Below are 18,195 nucleotides of genomic sequence, written 5' to 3' on the forward strand. Positions count from 1 at the left end.
TAGTTTTTCTTTTTTTTGTTAATAATGTACACATGCACAATCTGATGAAGGTTGAAAAAATTGACCTCATAATTGAATGTCGAGATCAGGTTAATAATTATTTTCATCGCTTATTATTACAATGTTTGTTTTTAAGATCGTTAAGCTTATACTACATGGAGATTTTATTTAATAATACCCGTGTTTTGTTGAAAAATCTATCAAATGTTAAGTAGGATCTTACACGAATGACAAAAACAATATCCGCAGTATGAATACTACCGATAAAAGTTAAAGTAGATTTATACGAGTCTCGAATGGATCTTATGTGATTTCGTTCTCAAATGTTGGTACGATTGTTATTGCATTTGTATCTCGAGTGTTCGTTGAGTAGTTGTGCATTTGGAATCATGTGTTTTCCATTAAGGAAAAAATCAATCTGTTACTGTTGATATTATTTTGTTTTGTTAATGAAAATGGACTAACTGGGCTTAATTTGCAAGAGAAAACAATAGAAAAGATAATTAAGTTTTGCTATTTTTCCACAGTACAAGAAGATTTAAAAATGATTAAGTTTGACAGCACTTTCTAAAATACAAATGGTGTTTCGATGTTTTTTTATGAAGTGCAAGTGAGATAGTTTGATTCGTGTTAAACAATAAAGAACTGAATAGTTCAGCACCATATAAGAATATGTTACCTTCCCCATGTGCAATTTGTTTGTTTTAATTTGATTAAAACAAATATATATTTTTTGTACATAAACATGGAATTAAACAGACCATAATGCATTATCTGGAAAACCAACACCTCCACACAGGTTTTTCTTCATAAATTTTGGCTGGACTCCGAGTCGAATCAAGCTCATTTCAACTCGATTCAGCTATATAAAGAATTGAGACGAGCTTCAAGCTCGCTTCAACGACGCATGTTAATGTAGTAGTCTACGAACAAACCCCCTTCTTGAAGTTTTTATTTTATGTCAAAGCCGCAATTGTTAAATTAACTTTTTTTTGTAGAATCTCAATTTCCAGATGTTTTCTCACCATTTCTTCTTGAAAATTGTAAATTTTATTAGTTTGATGAGTTAGTATTTTTTTTTTTGCTGAAAATAATTTAAACTTTTGATTTTCACAAAAGGTTCTTCTATTTGTATTTTTTTTATTATTATTCTGACAGGTCTTCTTTTAGTTTTTTTAAATAGAAAAATCTGGCTACTGCCGATGGATTTTCTTGGGAATTTGTTTACTTTCTTCTCCCATTTATAAAATTATCTGATTTTAAAGAATGGCAACACTGTTATCTAAACTTTCCAACAGTTTTAAGATTTTTGACTTTATTTCTGAATACAAAATGTTGATCTTATTGATTTATTACAAAAGAAGTTGGTAAAGTCAAGCGCCATCTAATGGCAACGTGAAACATAAGTTAACTCAACTGAAACAAAGAAAATCCAATTGTTTTGTTTCCGAAAAAGTACGTATACGCCCCAGTTGACCACAAACTATTGTATGTAAACACGCAAAAACATATTTACTAAATAATTCTTTGAAGTTGTCAAAAACAACACATTTAAAAAAAAAAACATATATTTTAGTATGCCTGTAAAAGTTTATTTCCATGTTATTGTACACACTTTTAGGTACCAAAATCCCTTGTTAACCCTTAAACCCTACCCGGGGTGCTGCATCACCCTGTACCTTATTTGATTGATAATATTTGTGGAGGCTGTCAAATTAAAATGTGTACTAAATGTGTTAAATAGAAGTTTTAATAAAAGTTTTCTGATATTTCATTTCATTATTAATAAAAGTAAATAAAATAAATATTAAACATGTAAAAGGACTTTTATTTAATAAAATACCTTGGAATAAAAAAACAGGGTACTGTGGGACTCAGGGTAGGAAATGTCCACTGCAAATATGTGTAGGGTTTTAGGGTTAATCAAAACCTATTTTTTAACTGTCAGACGCCGATATCAAGTTCCATTTTATATAGCCAATCAAATGTTTAAGTTCTTTTTAGTTCCTACAAGCAGATTAAAGGGTTATGTCACCCTAGAGTTTTCAACACTTTATTTTTTTAATCTTATATTGCTCCCTAGAATCTCAAATATCTGTGTTAAAAGGTTATGACTGGAAAAACCTTTTAGTACTAGGATTTAAAATGTTTGTTTTAAAGCTATTGCAAAATTACTAATGAATCATAATTTTATACATTTCGAAACTTCAAACGCGTTTATCTCATTATTGCATTTTTTAAGTTTGCTGAAATCAGAACTCGGAAAATTTTCAACCCATTGACTTGAAATTTGGAATATATCTTTGAAAGTGCATTTTCCATCTCTTTTATTAGTCACAATAATGTGACAACTGTAGGCCAATTTGGATTTTTTTTATTTTAGAAAAGAGCGATTTGTTTTTCTGAAAAAAAAAACCAAAAATGCTATTTTGTTGGCATCTGGTGTGGGTTAACCTCTTTAGTTTAATTAATGAGATGTGTTGCTAAAAATCTCCTTTTTACTGTCAATTTGAATAACTTAGTTGTGAAAACATTAAATATAACTTTAATAGGAAAATTACTTTTTTAAAAATCCTTTGAATATGTTCACCAAAGCAACATAAATTTGTTCTAACAATAAGAATTTCGATCAACGACACTAGCTCCCTCACGTATCTGAACAAAATTACATAGGGTACGTTGAATTTATGTCATTTACAGTTTCTGTAATATATTCACTCAAGAATGACGAACTTTTCCTATTTAGTACCTTAGGTTAGGTTAGGTTAACCTTATTGTTTACACATTACTTATGAGCAAATAAATCTCATATGCAGTGCATAATATAGATGTACAATGTACACATACCGTTCATTTGCATGTTCACATTTAAGTGCTGATGCTATTGTGAATCATTGTGAGTTCGAGTCTCGCTATCTGAAGTCACTGTCACATTTACTTACGAATCCAACTCTGCAAACTGAAACTGCATTGAATACATATTTTTTTTAAGTGCGCAATTTGTCCCGATCTAATGTGTACTGTACACTTTGAAGAAGATGGCGGGTTTGTATTTATGTACTGTACATGAATGTAAATAAATAAATATAAATGAATGAGAGTTAATTTCACTTGGTTGTCACGTAAAATTTACTTAACAGGTAAGCGTGACATTATTATGTACATTATGGTACTCTGTTTATCTATGGCAGAGTGCATAAAGTATCTATTAGAATGCCTGCCCCTAGCTCCCACTATTCACGCTGAATGATTGACTGATTTGATTGATTGATGATGTATAGTGTGCATGACATTCTTTTTGACTTCTTTGACAGAGATACGTTATTTCAGTTTCCTGTTTGTAATGTCGCATATGTGCACAAATTAACAACTTCATATGCTCACATATGACCCAAAGGCCAATCTATAGATGGAAATCTTCATAGTTCATAAACTACTTAAAAAAACTGTTATTGTTTATATCGTGAATGTCAGTGACTGGTAAAAACAAATAAATAAAACGGACATAATACATTTCGTACTTAATTGTTTTCCAATTCTCATTCAATCGCCCACTCGTTAAAATGCATATTTACGTCTTTACTTGCCGTTATTTGGTAAGACAATTCATATCTTCTGTTATGGTTGCAACTGCAGCAGATGCATACACAACAAAATATGACTTTTGTTCATTTGACGTTTCGATATACCCAGACCCACACAAAACGTTACGTAGGCAGTAAGCAGTGCAGCCACAATAATATTATGTTTTCTTTTTGTCTTATTGGAAGATGGTGGTATGTCTTTATTGATTGTTTTGAAAGATTTGGCCTAGAAACGCCTCCAGTTATAATACTAAATTAAATCTTTGAAACAAAGAAAAAAATAAACAGATTTTAAGACATGCTAGCGTATCGACTAATGAGAGTAAGTCATTTGACAGAAGGTGTAAGAAAAGACAGCTTTGTATGATGCATGATGCAGTAATTGACGGGAGATTTCATAAAGCTGAAGAAGTGATTACTACCAATTAGAAGGTAAACGTCAAGAAAGCGGCATTTGTGTTGTTTAAAAACTTTCATTTAGTTTTCCATTAATTTGTTTCCACTTTTTCATCATAGATGAAAGGTAATCTTTGGTAATGGGTTTGAAAAGGGTCAAGCTAAAATTTAGTTAAGGAAATTAGAAAAGACATTGAAAAACTGATTTAAACCTGATATTACACATACATGCATATGTACACATAAAAATTGCAATGAAAGTAGTTGAAAGGGTTTGTCAAATATGGATAACGTATAGAAAAAGTTGTAGTTGCGACACGAATTAGCAAAAGAAAAGTACCATATTTTTTGACAACGACAATATTTGTTACCATGATAATACAACAATCTTAGTACCAATCTTGTCCGTTAGGGACTGTAAAAAGGCGAACTAAGAATTTAAAAGGTAAAATAGAATAAACGAATGCGTTGGAATTTAAGAGTGATATGGATATCACTTCCGTCAAGCGCATATTTATTGATGATTTTTCAATTAATCTTTATAGATATTCAGAGTAGTTTTCCAGATATTTTATACATTGGAACCAACAGAAAAATTCCAAGAGGGATCAAAACTAAAGTTAGCTTTCAATTTTCTATAAAGAAATTATGAGAACACAAAAAATACTGGAAAACAGAAGAATTTTTTAATACCTTAAATTACAAAGCTTTTTTCTGAAAAAAGCAGGGGCTTAAATCAGTTCCCATTTGAGGATTGTTTTTCTTGCACTCCATGCACCTCTGATTTTAACTTTCAATTGGAGCTTTTTTAATAAAGTGTGTTTTTTAGATGTGTGTTCTTCAAGAAGAAAAAAACTTGTATGTTTTAATTTTAAGACCAAAAATTAAGTCTTATTAAACGATAAGCAATAACCCGCCGAATATTCTCTTCCAAAGCGTCAATCATATCGGAATTATATGAGAATCTATCCTTTAATAGATTAGTAATTACCTTTCGAATTGTTCAATACAAGTTGTATTGGATGGATTCATGTCTGAAAACCACAAAATAAATGCTGGTGTGCCCCAGGGCTCTGTTCTATCTCCAACACTCTTTCTCATTTTTATTAATGATTTCCTGTCTGCAACTTCTAATCCAATACATTCTTTCGCTGACGAAAGTACTCTTAGCTTTTCATATTCGTTTTCAGATTCAGTTCCCTCTTCTTCGGATGTGGAATTGCAAAAACAAAATATTATAAGCTTACTAAATTCCGACCTAAACAGCATTATACAATGGGGAATAGAAAACCACGTGGAATTTAATTCTTCGAAAACCCAATGCTGTCTTGTTTCGTTAAAACGACATATACCCCCCTTGCCATTATCCATAGATGTCACTTGCATCGAGGAGACTGAACATCTCGATACGTAAGACACCAGTGACCAGCCTTCTTTTGTGGAACGATCACATACGCCATGTCGCCAAAAATTTCGCAACGTGTTTGGGTTTCTGTAGGCGATGCAAGAAACTGTTCACACCTTCTGATTTGGCTGTTATCTACAAGATTAAATACTTCCAAAGCTTAAGTATAAATCCCATCTCTGGGCTGGTGGTCCTGCAAATTACTTAAGCCTCTTGGATAGTATTGAACGTAGAGCATTTAAATTGATAGGTGTTAATATCATCATAAATTCATTTACTTCGCTTGAACACCGTCGTAAGGTTTTATGTCCGACCTAGTGAAATAGCCAGCAGCATACCTCCCCTTAAACAGTTCAACCATAATACTCGCGCTTCAAGAAATGCTTATCTTTATTACATCGAGTCCAACTTAGGCCATACTGTCAAGTACAGAGATTCGTTCTTTAGCCGTACTACGCGAATGTGAAATGCCTTACCACGCTCCGTTTTTCCTAGTCATAGCAATATTCAGCAATTCAAAACCAATGTACACCGACACCTCCTTTCAAACCTTCTTTCCCTTTGCTAGTGTTCATACTGTGTCTACATAATAAGGGTAATCTTACCCCTTTGAGTGTGTGCTTATTGCATACAAAAAAAGAAGACAATCGACTTCATATTAATGTATAGTAAACACTTCAGCGGTTTTAATAGTTCGAGGCCCCCCACAGCCCACAAAAAGTTTCCCCAAAAAAAAATGTATTATTTTGTTGGCTGTGAGGAACTGAACCATTATTTTGGCAATAAATTTTCTTGATTTTGAAAAGTTGTTCAAGAGTTATAATATATTTATTATGAAATGGCAAAACAAACAGAGCATACATCAAGTGATAGATGTCAAAGAGATCAACTTCGAAAAAAAGTATTACCAGATTAAAAACCACAAGTATAAAAAAAACACCCATTATAACATCTCTATACAGTTATACAAAATCAATACTATTGAATGACTTTAAAACAAATATTTTTCAACTCAAAAGTTTTAAGGATATGAAAATAATTTTGTTTGACATTTGGTAATTAAAAAAATATTATAAGACTCAAATGTCTTAATTAAAACACAAATAGTCGCCCATGTTCCGAATTTCGATCGAAAGTGAATTGAAATTGCATGTTCAATGTTCAATTCGATCGATTTCAAAAAATTTTAAATTGCTTAGAACTGTCAGAACTGAAGGATGATGCGTTTTTATTTTGTTTCTGATTTAAAATTGTTGCTGTTTTGAAGATGGATGCAATACTATTGGCAATTTTAAGTGAAAAAAGGAAGCAGAATTCAAGAGAAAAAATAAGAAGATTTCCCCTTTTAATCTTTCATTATAATTGACGATTAAGCAAAGACGCTTTTTATATGTTCTAATTGAAATAGAACCTTATAGATTTCTTCAATTCAAAAACTTGCTGCAACCTTTCGATTTCTACCTGAAGGAAGCTATCAAAGATCAATTCACAGAAATAAAAAATATGATTTGAATGCGTTTAAAAATTAAATAAACCGAAATACAGAACATCCGTTTGCATGTTCGAAAATCCAATTCACAATGACCAATTGTGTAACACCCTAATTTACTGTCGCAAAATGTAGTCACAATAAGTGAAATACAGAACATGTGCAAGTATCTTTAAATTTATTTTATATTTAGTTGCCAGCAATTTTTAATAGAAAAAATATAACTACCAAAAACCGGTCAAAATGATTTCCTACCAAATATCTTCCCAAAAAATTTTAAATTTTTCTAATAATTTCTTTTATTACAAGTGGTATTTTTAAAATTGATAAAGATTGATAGAAAGCAAAAGAAACCAAAGATAATTATTTTTCAAACCTTTTGAAAAATGCTTTTCGACTTAAATATGTATCTTTACAAAAACAATGATAGTACCATGTTTTGTTGGAAAAACTATCAATAGTAAAGTAGGATTTTACACGAATAACAAAAACAATATCTGCAGTATGAATACTACAGATAAAAGTTAAAGCAGAATCTTACTATGGATAGGTGCTTGACATTTATACGAGTCTTGAATGGATCTTATGTGATTTCGTTCTCAAATGTCGGTACGATTGATATTGCATTTGTATCTCGATGGCTGTGTTCGTTTAGTAGTTGTGCATTTGGAATCAAGTGTTTTCCATTGGGGAATAAAATTAATCTGTTACTGTTGATATTATTTAATTTAGTTAATGAAAATGTACTAAATGGGCTTATTTTGCAAGAGAAAACAATAGAAAAGATAATTAAGTTTTGCTATGTTTGCACCAAAGGTTTATCTCAGTTTAAATTAAATAAATTTTTTTGTTGGTTTCACCAATGGTGTTTCGATGTTTCTTATGAAGTGAAGTAAGATAGTTTGATTCGTGTTAAACAATGAAGAACTGAATAGTTCAGCACCATATAGTACCTACTCAATGTGCAGTTTTTATTTTTTTAAATTTGATTAAAACAAAACCATATTTTTTGTACACGTAGGTTTTTCATACAGGTTTTTCTTCAGTTATTTTGACTCGACTCCGATTCCCCACTGGAATCGAGTCGAATCAAGCTCACTTTAATTCGATTTAGGTATATATAGAATTGAGGCGAGCTTTAAACTCGCTTCAACACCATATGTTAATGTAGAGCCTACGAACAAACCCCTCCTTGAAGCAATTGTTAAATAAACTTTTTTTATAGAATCTCAATTTCCAGATGTTTTCTTAACGTTTTTTCTTGAAAATTGTCCATTTTATAAGTTTTAGTTAGTTGTTTTGTTTGCTGAAGTTAATTTTAACTTTTGATTTTTACAAAGCTTTCTTCTATTTGTGTTTTTTGTTGTTGTTATTCTGACAGATCTTCTTTCAGTTGTACCGATTTTAAAATACAAATATCTGGCTACTGCGTTTTCTTGGGAAATGTCTACTATATTATTTATAGAATGCCAAAAAAACACAGGTATTAACGACGAGTCGTTCGAATTTAGTTCGCAGTTAGTTTTAAAAATTCTTTTTAGAAAGAAAAGTTTTTTCATTTTAATTTAAACTTTAAAAAAGGAGATCGAAGATATATAATAAAATATATTTTGAAGAAAAATAACATCTAATTTGAGAACATGTAGGTAGCATGTTTTTTTTTTTTTTTAAGTATCATATGATTAACATTTAAACTTTGTCTATTCACATAATTTTAAACTTGATATTATCATTTAAAAAAAACTTGTTTTCAGTTAATTAAGTGTCTATTAGCTGCTGTTTTGTTTTTATGAATTAATAATGGACACCTGATATCTGTATGATTTGTTGTCTTTTTTGTCACTGAATTTACTATTAATTCTTTAATTTCAAGAGAAAATATAAACATCACAAAATAAACTGATACTTTTCAATAGATAAAAAAGTCAACTGACAGATTTCACCACTAAATTACATCAGATTCTTGACATTTCATTCATTCATTACAAACATCACGTCTTAAGTTACTTTACCTGCTTCTGATTAGTGCGCTTACCATAGCTACCTTTTTCTTAAAACATTATATTTTATTAGTCTTTATGTGTAAGCGCATCTCTTACATAATTTGTATTGTCAATTAATACAACACAAGAAAAAAATTATATTTAAAATATCAATTTATAACTTTGCAACTTAATGAAAACCAATATGACCTCAATAAATCTTGAATTTTGCTATAAGACAGCTGATTGAGCAAACTATCAATCTCCTTACATCAGCAAAACAAAAAAGTTAAAAAAAAAGAAACCGAAAGCCTTAATTAGTCATCATGAAAAAATAACAAAAAAAGATTCAAAATAAAATGTAGGCAGGTTGTAGATATTTATTATTATTAATATTATGACTTTAGGCAATTTGAGAAACGTATTTATTGAAACCATCTTCGATCAAGTTCAAGGGTCTTAAATTAGGTGGAACGATTGGAACGCGTACGTGCTTTCCATATCGTGTTGTCAACTAAAAAGCTAACCATGTGAGGCATTTCACGTTTGCTTTATGCTTCAAAAAAGTGGATATTCATGGAGCATGAATGGAATGGAAGAGTAAAATTATTGCAGATTTTTGTTTGATAGAGTTATTGAAGCTGGATACAATTATTTTTAGTACTTTTAAAGTGCACTCGGCTTTGGTGGATTCGATTGTCAATATGATTAAGCAATTTTAATTTACCTCGATTAACTGAGGTCAAACCGAGGTTCAAGGTTAGCGTAGTTGATAAATAGACAATTACAGAAAGCATATATGGAACCAAGTTTGTTTAAAAACAAATTGCATTTTTTTAAACACTTTTTAAAAATCTGTTCTTATTAACTTATAATAGGAAGTTATTGTAATGGGTCGGATTTGTCAAATTGAAAATTTTGACATTTCGCGACGTTTCAAGATCCCTAGAGTCGAAATAAAAGATTTTTAGAAAAATGTCTGTGCGTGCGTATGTATGTATGTACGTTCGTACGTCCCTACGATCGCTACGTTTTTTTTGTCGTCAAGAAGCAGAAGAGATATCGACTTCAAATAAATTTTGTTATACGGATAATAAGGCAAACAGATGCAAAAAGGGCTCTCAAGAAAATTTCGTGGGTGGTTTTTTTTACTATAGCAATTTATAAAAATAAAAACTTGAGAAAGAATTTAACAAAAGTTGGTATAAATTAATTTTCGACTCAAATCTCTTTTCAAAAATTTAAGATTAAGGCTTCCAACTAATTTTCTTTTATAAGAAATATTTTTGTCAACATTCGGATAAAATTTTGAGAAAAATCGAATTGACAATTTTTTTTTACAAACAATTAATAAAAGTAGAGAAAATACGGATATCAGATGTTGATATCACGTTTTCTTTAAGCCATAACAAGACTTCTTTTATCGCCAATAGTTCCGTCTGGAACCCGCTACAATGATTGGGAATGCGGAATGAGAGATTTAATATCAGTCGTTCAGAGTTTACACCTCCACCAAGCCCTTCTTTTGTTTTTGACCCATCTGTGTAAAAATGGATTGACTCATCCTCTAAGAATGTCCTATCCTCCCAAAAAGATCTGGGAGGTATAGAAATCTGGAAATTTCTGTCGAATTGCAATTAGGGGATGGTGTAGTCTGTGTGCTTTGGAATTGATTCTAAATACCTAAGAATTACGAAGTGGCCAATGTTGTTGTTATTCCACTGCGATGAAACTTTGAGGCGAATAGCAGAGCTTGCAGCTATTTGTTTGCTAAATATGTCAAGAGGTGTTAGGTAGAGTAAGGTGGCCAGTGCCGCAGATGGGGTCGTGCGAAGCGATCCGCTTATACATAGGAAAGCTGAACGTTGGACTTTATTTAGGTTATATCTTCCTCTTAAGCAATCCACCATATGGCCACACCGTACATTAAAATCGGTCTGCTTACCGATGTGTATAGCTAATGCGTGATTCTGGGTTGTAAGCCCCATTACTACCAATAGCTTTTTTTGCAAGAAAGAAAGAAAGAGAACTACACTTGCTTTTTTGACTCTTTCCTGTACGTTGCGTTTCCAATTTAGTTTTTTATCTAAGACAAGACCCAGGTATTTAGCCTCGTCTGAGAATTTTAATTGGATTCCTTTAATATAGGGAGGGTTGACAAATGGAATTTTGTATTTCTTCGAAAATAAGACTAAATCGGTTTTGTGTGGGTTAACACCCAGTCCACACCGATCAGCCCAAAAAGTTAGTCTGTCTTAGACATTTTGTAAGAGTTCTTTTAAGGTGTTAAGATGCTTTCCTGAAACTGCTACAGCAACGTCGTCCGCATAGGCTATCACTCTCAAGCCCTCCGCATCCAGACTAGGTTAGGTTAGGTTTGATTTCATTCACCACTAGGTTCCAGAGGAGAGGGGATAGAACACCACCTTGCGGTGTCCCTCTACTAACGAATCGTCTGCCAGAAGTGTTGCCCAGTTTTGAGTTAATTATTTTGCTAGTCAGCATTAAATTAATTAACTCCCGACGCAAGCTCTCTACATTTAGAGATTTTACTGTAGATGTGATTGCAGATGTGTTCAAGTTGTTAAAGGCACCTTCGATTTCAAGGAAAGCAACCATAGTGAACTCTCTATGATGGAGGGAATATTCGATGGTGCGCACTAAAGTGTGTAACGCTGTTTCCACCGATTTACCTTTACAGTAGGCATGTTGAGACGAAGACAGAAGTCTTGTATCGATACTTGCCCTTAAATGGATATCAATCAATCTTTCCAAGGTTTTAAGAAGAAATTATGATAGACTTATAGGTCTTAGATCTTTAGGATTGACTTGCGAGCATTTACCTTTTTTGGGTATAAAAACAACTTTAACTTCTCTCCCCTTTCCCCTTTCCATTTCTGGATGTACTTTCTTTAGTAGTGGTAGGGCCATTTTTCACAAACCTGCCACTACTGAAATAAGGTTTCTCTACCTTCATATTTTCGTTGCTACCAACAGCAAAGGAGGGTCCATGGTTAGCCACTACTCCCTTCTCTGTGTTGGCCGTAGGAGATACGGCAACAGGCTTTGACGCCAAACTGCCGCCCGGTCCTGAAGAGATATCGGTCTCATCATTCTTTTCATTTTTGTTTTTTGTTTTGTTTTTGTACATCCTTGGTCCCACGAGATGCGAAGAAAAGAGGTCCGTCTGCACAGACATTCGCATGTACAGACAAGGCTAGTTAATCTGGAGGTCGCCAGGTATCCGGATACTCCGTTAGAGACTGGGCTATTTTTGAATTGAATTACATACTACGATTAGAAGACTTTTCTTGCAAAACTGTGTTGCTTAAAACGTAGCCCCATTTTTGTGGTGCATCTTAACAATTTTTAAGCGTTGTTAAAGCGTGTACCATTCACTTTTATTATTGGCCTAGTTTTTCTTGTCAAATATCAAAGGAAAACAGTGACAGTGACAGCTGCTGAAATAGTGTCAATTTAGAATAAAACAACAAGAATACCTTTATAAGGAAAATTAGTTTTAAAATTGAAACAAAATTTCAATATTGTTGTATTGGACAAAAGCTCTTTAATAAATTCGCAGGATTTGTTGATTTTTTTAAAAGCTTATGTTTTATTTTAAATTGTATCCCTAAAACTTAATAATACTTAAAACATTTGAATGCCTTCTTTACTACCTTAAAAATACACTCTAAATTATAAATAAAAGTAACTCCAAGTTTTTAAATCTCATCACTAATCAAACTGATTGATTCCTTGTCATTTCCTCATGACTTTAGGGGCTTATTAATTATTATCAAGGTAGTAAAGGGCATTACTAAAAAAACAAAAGGGATTTGACGTAACCACGACAAAACACGTAAAAAAACTTACAACCCCTGTTTTTAGAAAACTTCAGAAAAAAATTGATCTCTGACTGATTTTTTTTAAACTTAATTTCTTTTGTAAAATTTTAAAAATAAAATAACGATTCTAAACCTTCAATCATTTTCTAAATTATCCTTTTTTTTATTTCTAATTTCAGTATAAACATGAGTCGCCAGTTATGGCTGGTAGTACTCGTTGTGGCGATATGTGCCACAACACTGGGATCGACCACAGAACAACCCCCACGTAATTCCCTGCAAGACGGTGATAATCACATTGATATTTCATCTGAAGTTCCATCTAAAGCCGGCAAGAAACTTTCCACTCTTAAAATTAAGAAGCCAATTAACGCCACAACCACTAATCGTCCAAAACCGGAAAAAGATGGGTTAAGTAAAAATATTCCGCTTGCATCAGATCCCAGGTAACAAAAGTTTTTTTTTTTGTTGTATGAAAAATATTTTATTCGTTTTTGTTACTGATAATAATTTGTATAATGCATTTATTTTTTAACTTCCGGTTAATTACATCAGGTATAATAAAATGCTACCCGAATCTGTTGATCATTTGAATGATGTTCTATCGAATACAACGGAGAAAGAAGATGACGATTATTACTATGATTATGAGGATTACAGTTATGATGAAAATTCAGATAATAAAACCTCAACAGCCAGTATTGCAACAGAAGAGGATATGGTCAAAAAACCAACAACTTCAACAAGCACTGCTGCACCAGCTGTTGTAAAGACTGAAAAGATTCCAAAATTGAAGCCAATTAAGGGAGAGGAAAAGGTGAGATCATTTTATACTTTAGATTCCATAAAAAAATGCTATTTAATTATAACATTTAATAATTTAGATGCCAATGAAACTTAACACTGAACAATTCCTTGATGATGATGAAACTGACGACGAAGACGAAAACGACAATGATGACATGGCTGACGATGAATCCAAGGAGTACACTGACGATGAGGATGAAAATGACATGGATGATGATGAGCTAAGCTTCAACAATGATAACTTCCCATGCCCCAGGGATTGCGTTTGCGCTAGGAACAGCGATGGTTATGTGTTTGCCACTTGCAGCAGGTATATGAAACTTTGCATTAGACTAAAAAAAAACATTGACAACATGAACTAAAACCATTTTTTCACTGTTTTTTAGGCTTGATTTAGACAAGCAAAAGTTCGGTTCAGGCATTACTGATTTGGTTGTGACAGATGTTGGTCCCAAGTACCCAATTCTCCTTGGACCAGATTTCTTCGTGAAGATCGGTCTGAAACGTGTCTCATCGATCAAGATCTTCAACTGTACCATCGAATACATGCACGAGAATGCTTTCCACGGGTTGGACAATTTGTACTCAGTGAATTTGACCAACGTCGGACTTACCATCATCAATCCAAATACCTTTGTAGAAAATAAGAAACTTCGTCTAATGACTATCTCTGGAAACGATTTGAGTGTCATGTCTAATGTGCACTATTTGTTGAAGGTATGTGAAGATTGACCAAACTTATGATTTTTGTACTCATCTCTTCACTTTCTTTTACAGTCTGATAGTATCGAAGAATTGGATATTTCCCGAAACAACCTCATGGAATTGAAGCCACTTGCCTTCAGTCAACTAACAAAGATTGTCGGTCTCAATTTGGCTCAGAACGGTTTGAAGGAACTCCCAGAACGTATTTTCGACACAGTTGAGACCATTGAAGAAATTGATCTGTCATACAACTCGCTGAAGGCTCTTCCGAGGGGTGTCTTCAATCGCACAGCTTTGGGAATTCTCCACTTGAAGTACAATGAAATCACCGGTGATCTTAACTTTGGTGCCACCGATCTGCAGAAATTGGACTTGAGTTATTGTTCGATTAAGCAAATTCACCACGGAATGCTCGATCAGATGACACAACTTACACATCTCAATCTTAAGGGAAATGGTATCACAAAAATTCAACCAGATTCATTCCTTCAGCTGAGAAGACTTCGTCATATTGATTTGTCAATCAACGAATTGGATCAAGTTTCTTCGCTGTTGTTCTACAAGAACTCCGAATTGGATGATATCCGTTTGAATGACAACCCTCGTCTTAGCCAATTGCCAACTGATGGATTCCAGAGCTTCAACAAATTCTTCAATGTTCGTATGTTGGATGTCTCCAATTGTGCCATTGGAGCATTGGGACACAAGACCTTCGCAACAATGCCAAATTTGGTTACTCTTAAACTCGCATGGAATAACATCAACAATTTGGGTAGGGATTCATTTGCTGCCCTCAATAAACTCGTCGTTCTCGATTTGAGCAACAATTTGATTGAGAAGCTCGATGATTTGGTCTTCATGAACAACAACGACTTGACTCAATTGAATTTGGCCGGAAATCCAATCAGAAAACTCCCAACTCGCCTCTTTATGCCATTCGCCAAGCTTAGGGACCTCGATGTTAGCGAATGTGATCTTCACTTCTTGTTGAGTGACAACAGCAACGGAATGAGTCATCAATACAAATTCTTCGAAACTCTCAGAACCTTCAATGCTTCAGCTAATCAAATCAGGAAGATCTCAACTGAGGACATTATGCCATTCAAGAACTTGAGCACCCTGGACATCAGCCACAATCCTCTTAAATGCAACGAAGAACTCAAGGGAATGATTGTCTATGCCACAATGAAGAACATTCTTCATGCCGTGAAAATGCCCTCAAAGGAAAATATCGATGTTTCGACTTTCACTGAAACCTCTCGCCCACAACTTGGCTGGGATGATCTTGCTCACGAAGTCTGCAAACACAATGCCGATACATTCAAGCCCAAGGAACAAACAATGGAGGAAATCAAGAAGGACATTCTCAAGGGCGATGATGTTGATATGAAGAAATTGTTCTACAGACAAGAACAAAGAGAAGAACAACAATTGATCGAGAACGAAAAGAAGGCCGAAGAGGAGGCTAGGAAATTGAAGGAGATCATCAAAATGGAACAAGAGAAGAAGATTGAAGAAGAAAAGAAATTGGAAGAAGATTTGGCTGAAGATACAAGTGCTGATGAAGATACTGAAGAGGAAGATAATGATGAAGAAGATACATACGATGATGACGATGAAGAAGAAGACAAAGAAAACGAAACTGATTCAACTAAGCCAGTTGTTCATGACATTGGATTCAATGCCAAGGAAGTTGATCTTTCTCGAGAGACCAAGGATAAATTCTTGTTGAGTAAGTATTAGTTTGGTATATGGCCAGTAAATTTGCATGAAAAGTGGAGATTTCATTTTTCAAGGCCTTTTACAATTCCCTTTTTTTAAACGTTTCTTCTCAATTTTTTCAGACAAACTTCTTCTTGATGGAGACAATGATGAAGACGACGACGATGAAGATGATGATTCCGAAGAAATAATCATTGAACGTGGTCGCATTTACTACAACGGCTACACGTACTTCATCCCAGCTTTGATCATGGTGACCTGTGTGATAGTCTTCTTATTGGCTATTGGTAAATTCGTTTCGCTCATGATGAGGAAGCGCGGAGAACGCTACCGTATGGCTTTACTTGCATCAAAGAATTCCATTGTTTATCAGAAACTCTCCGAGGACATAATCAAATCAAATCCCTGCAAACAGCCGAAAATTCATAAATATTCGCCCATCAATCAAGTTTAAGTTTTTACTTCAAACAGAATTAGAAAAGAAGAAAATAAAAACTATGAACATGTTCTAAACGCAACAAGAAATAAATTTTCAAAAAGTTTACGTATTTTATTTTTTGTTTGTCTTTTAGTTTAGACATTGTATGATAAAGTGTTTTTTCTGTATTTAATTATATATTTTTAAGATTTTTCTTTTTGTTTAAATTTATGGCAGTTTAAAATATTTTTAAAATTCAAAAAATAAACGAAACTAAAGTTATATTTAATTTGTTTAAACAAAATTCTTTGTACTTAATTTTACTAATATAACAATAATTTTTGCAAACTAAAATGAAAAACAAACATTCCCAAATAAAAAAAAATACTTACGAAAATAAAAGGTATCCGATAATTATTTTAATCAACTAAACAAAACGTCGTCGTAATGTTGAAAATTATAATTTTTAATTAGTTTTAAGATAAACATAAACTCTATATATTTTTATATAAAATAGTTGTAGCAAAAAAAAAAACAGAAACAATAAGAAGGAAGGATTAATTATTAAATCAAAAAAAATTGGTTAATTTAAATTTTCAAAACATTATTTTTTTTCAACACAATTTGTTCTTTTCAAGTTAGTTAAGTGCCATGGCCCTTAAGTTTAGTGTAAACAGTAAAAAGAAATAAAATAAAAAAACCTATTTATATAAATATTTGTTATTTTCTTTACTTTTTTTTGGAGATATTAAGAGTCAGAACTAAATTGAAGAAAGTATAACTAGAAAGGGCCAAAATTAATACATAATGATATAAAAGAAAGAAACCACCACGAATATTTGGAAAAATTAATTCAAAATTTGTATTAAACATGTTTTCAAAAATTGTTTATTTTTTTTATAAATATTATTTTAATTTTTATTGAAATAAAAAACTACATTTGGCTTCCAATATACACAAGAATGAGTTTTTATTTATGAGTCAAAACTTGGAGATGTTAAGAGCATTAAACTGAGAAAAGAAGTAAAACAACCTTCTTTCAGTGAACTTATTATGGTTTGGATCTAAATACAAAAATTTACCCATCTTCCGAGAATACATCGACACAATAAAAAAGAGCCTAATAACGGTTAAATGATTTTGTGGTTTCAAAAGTATAGGGCTGAAATTCGACATTTTTAAAAAAAAATTGTTAAACCAATTTTTGTTCAGTTGAAAGTCTGATATTTTCGAAAATGGATCGCTTAACTATCGCCCAACGAATACAAATTCTTAAAACCTACTACTAAAATGGTGGCTCTGCCACACAAATCAAAAATAATTAAAAGAAAAAAATGACAAGCAAATTTAAAGCGTCAGAAGTCTTCATTCATAATTCTGGATCTATATCGTAACGCGAGTTTGCAATAGTTATAAAGCTTGGAGACATCCATCTCATTCAGCATACTTCCAAGAATATTTCTTCTAGTTTCCCTTAAAGTTGGACACTTTTAGACGAAATGTATGAAGTTCTCTCTTTCTGCTAAATTACTCCAGTGGTAAATCGGGTCTGTGCGGTATGAAGTCCAGACTGAGTAGTTCGCTTCTTAACTTGACCATTGTAGCAATGACGTTAACCTTATTTGCGGTATAGAAGTAGTTCCTTTCCATGAAATATTAATTGCAGTTTTTGCCTTTTGTAGTTTCTCGCTAAAATGTTTCTACAAATTCAGTTTTCTTGAAAAAATTACTCCTAGGTATTTGTATTCGTTAACACATTCTATATCTTCTCCGTTGAAATTCAGCTTTTCATTCGATGCATTTCGTCCACCCCCAAGATAATCTACAAGGTCATCTATGAAG

General features: G+C 32.6%; 1 protein-coding gene across 1 annotated transcript in view; it reads left to right on the forward strand.

The window, feature by feature from the left end:
• Nucleotides 1-17,316, forward strand: part of LOC129951605 (protein scribble homolog) — a 63,437-nt gene extending 46,121 nt beyond the window's left edge. The window contains exons 4-9 of the mRNA XM_056063847.1: nucleotides 12,881-13,147; nucleotides 13,257-13,518; nucleotides 13,586-13,818; nucleotides 13,895-14,225; nucleotides 14,286-15,945; nucleotides 16,058-17,316. Coding sequence (XP_055919822.1) covers nucleotides 12,888-13,147; nucleotides 13,257-13,518; nucleotides 13,586-13,818; nucleotides 13,895-14,225; nucleotides 14,286-15,945; nucleotides 16,058-16,389 — 3,078 coding nt within the window. The 5' untranslated portion in view covers nucleotides 12,881-12,887 and the 3' untranslated portion in view covers nucleotides 16,390-17,316. The remainder of the gene's footprint in view (nucleotides 1-12,880; nucleotides 13,148-13,256; nucleotides 13,519-13,585; nucleotides 13,819-13,894; nucleotides 14,226-14,285; nucleotides 15,946-16,057) is intronic.
• The last annotated feature ends 879 nt before the right edge of the window (nucleotides 17,317-18,195 follow it).

This window comes from Eupeodes corollae, chromosome 3, assembly GCF_945859685.1.
Source record: "Eupeodes corollae chromosome 3, idEupCoro1.1, whole genome shotgun sequence".
Classification (NCBI taxonomy): domain Eukaryota; kingdom Metazoa; phylum Arthropoda; class Insecta; order Diptera; family Syrphidae; genus Eupeodes; species Eupeodes corollae.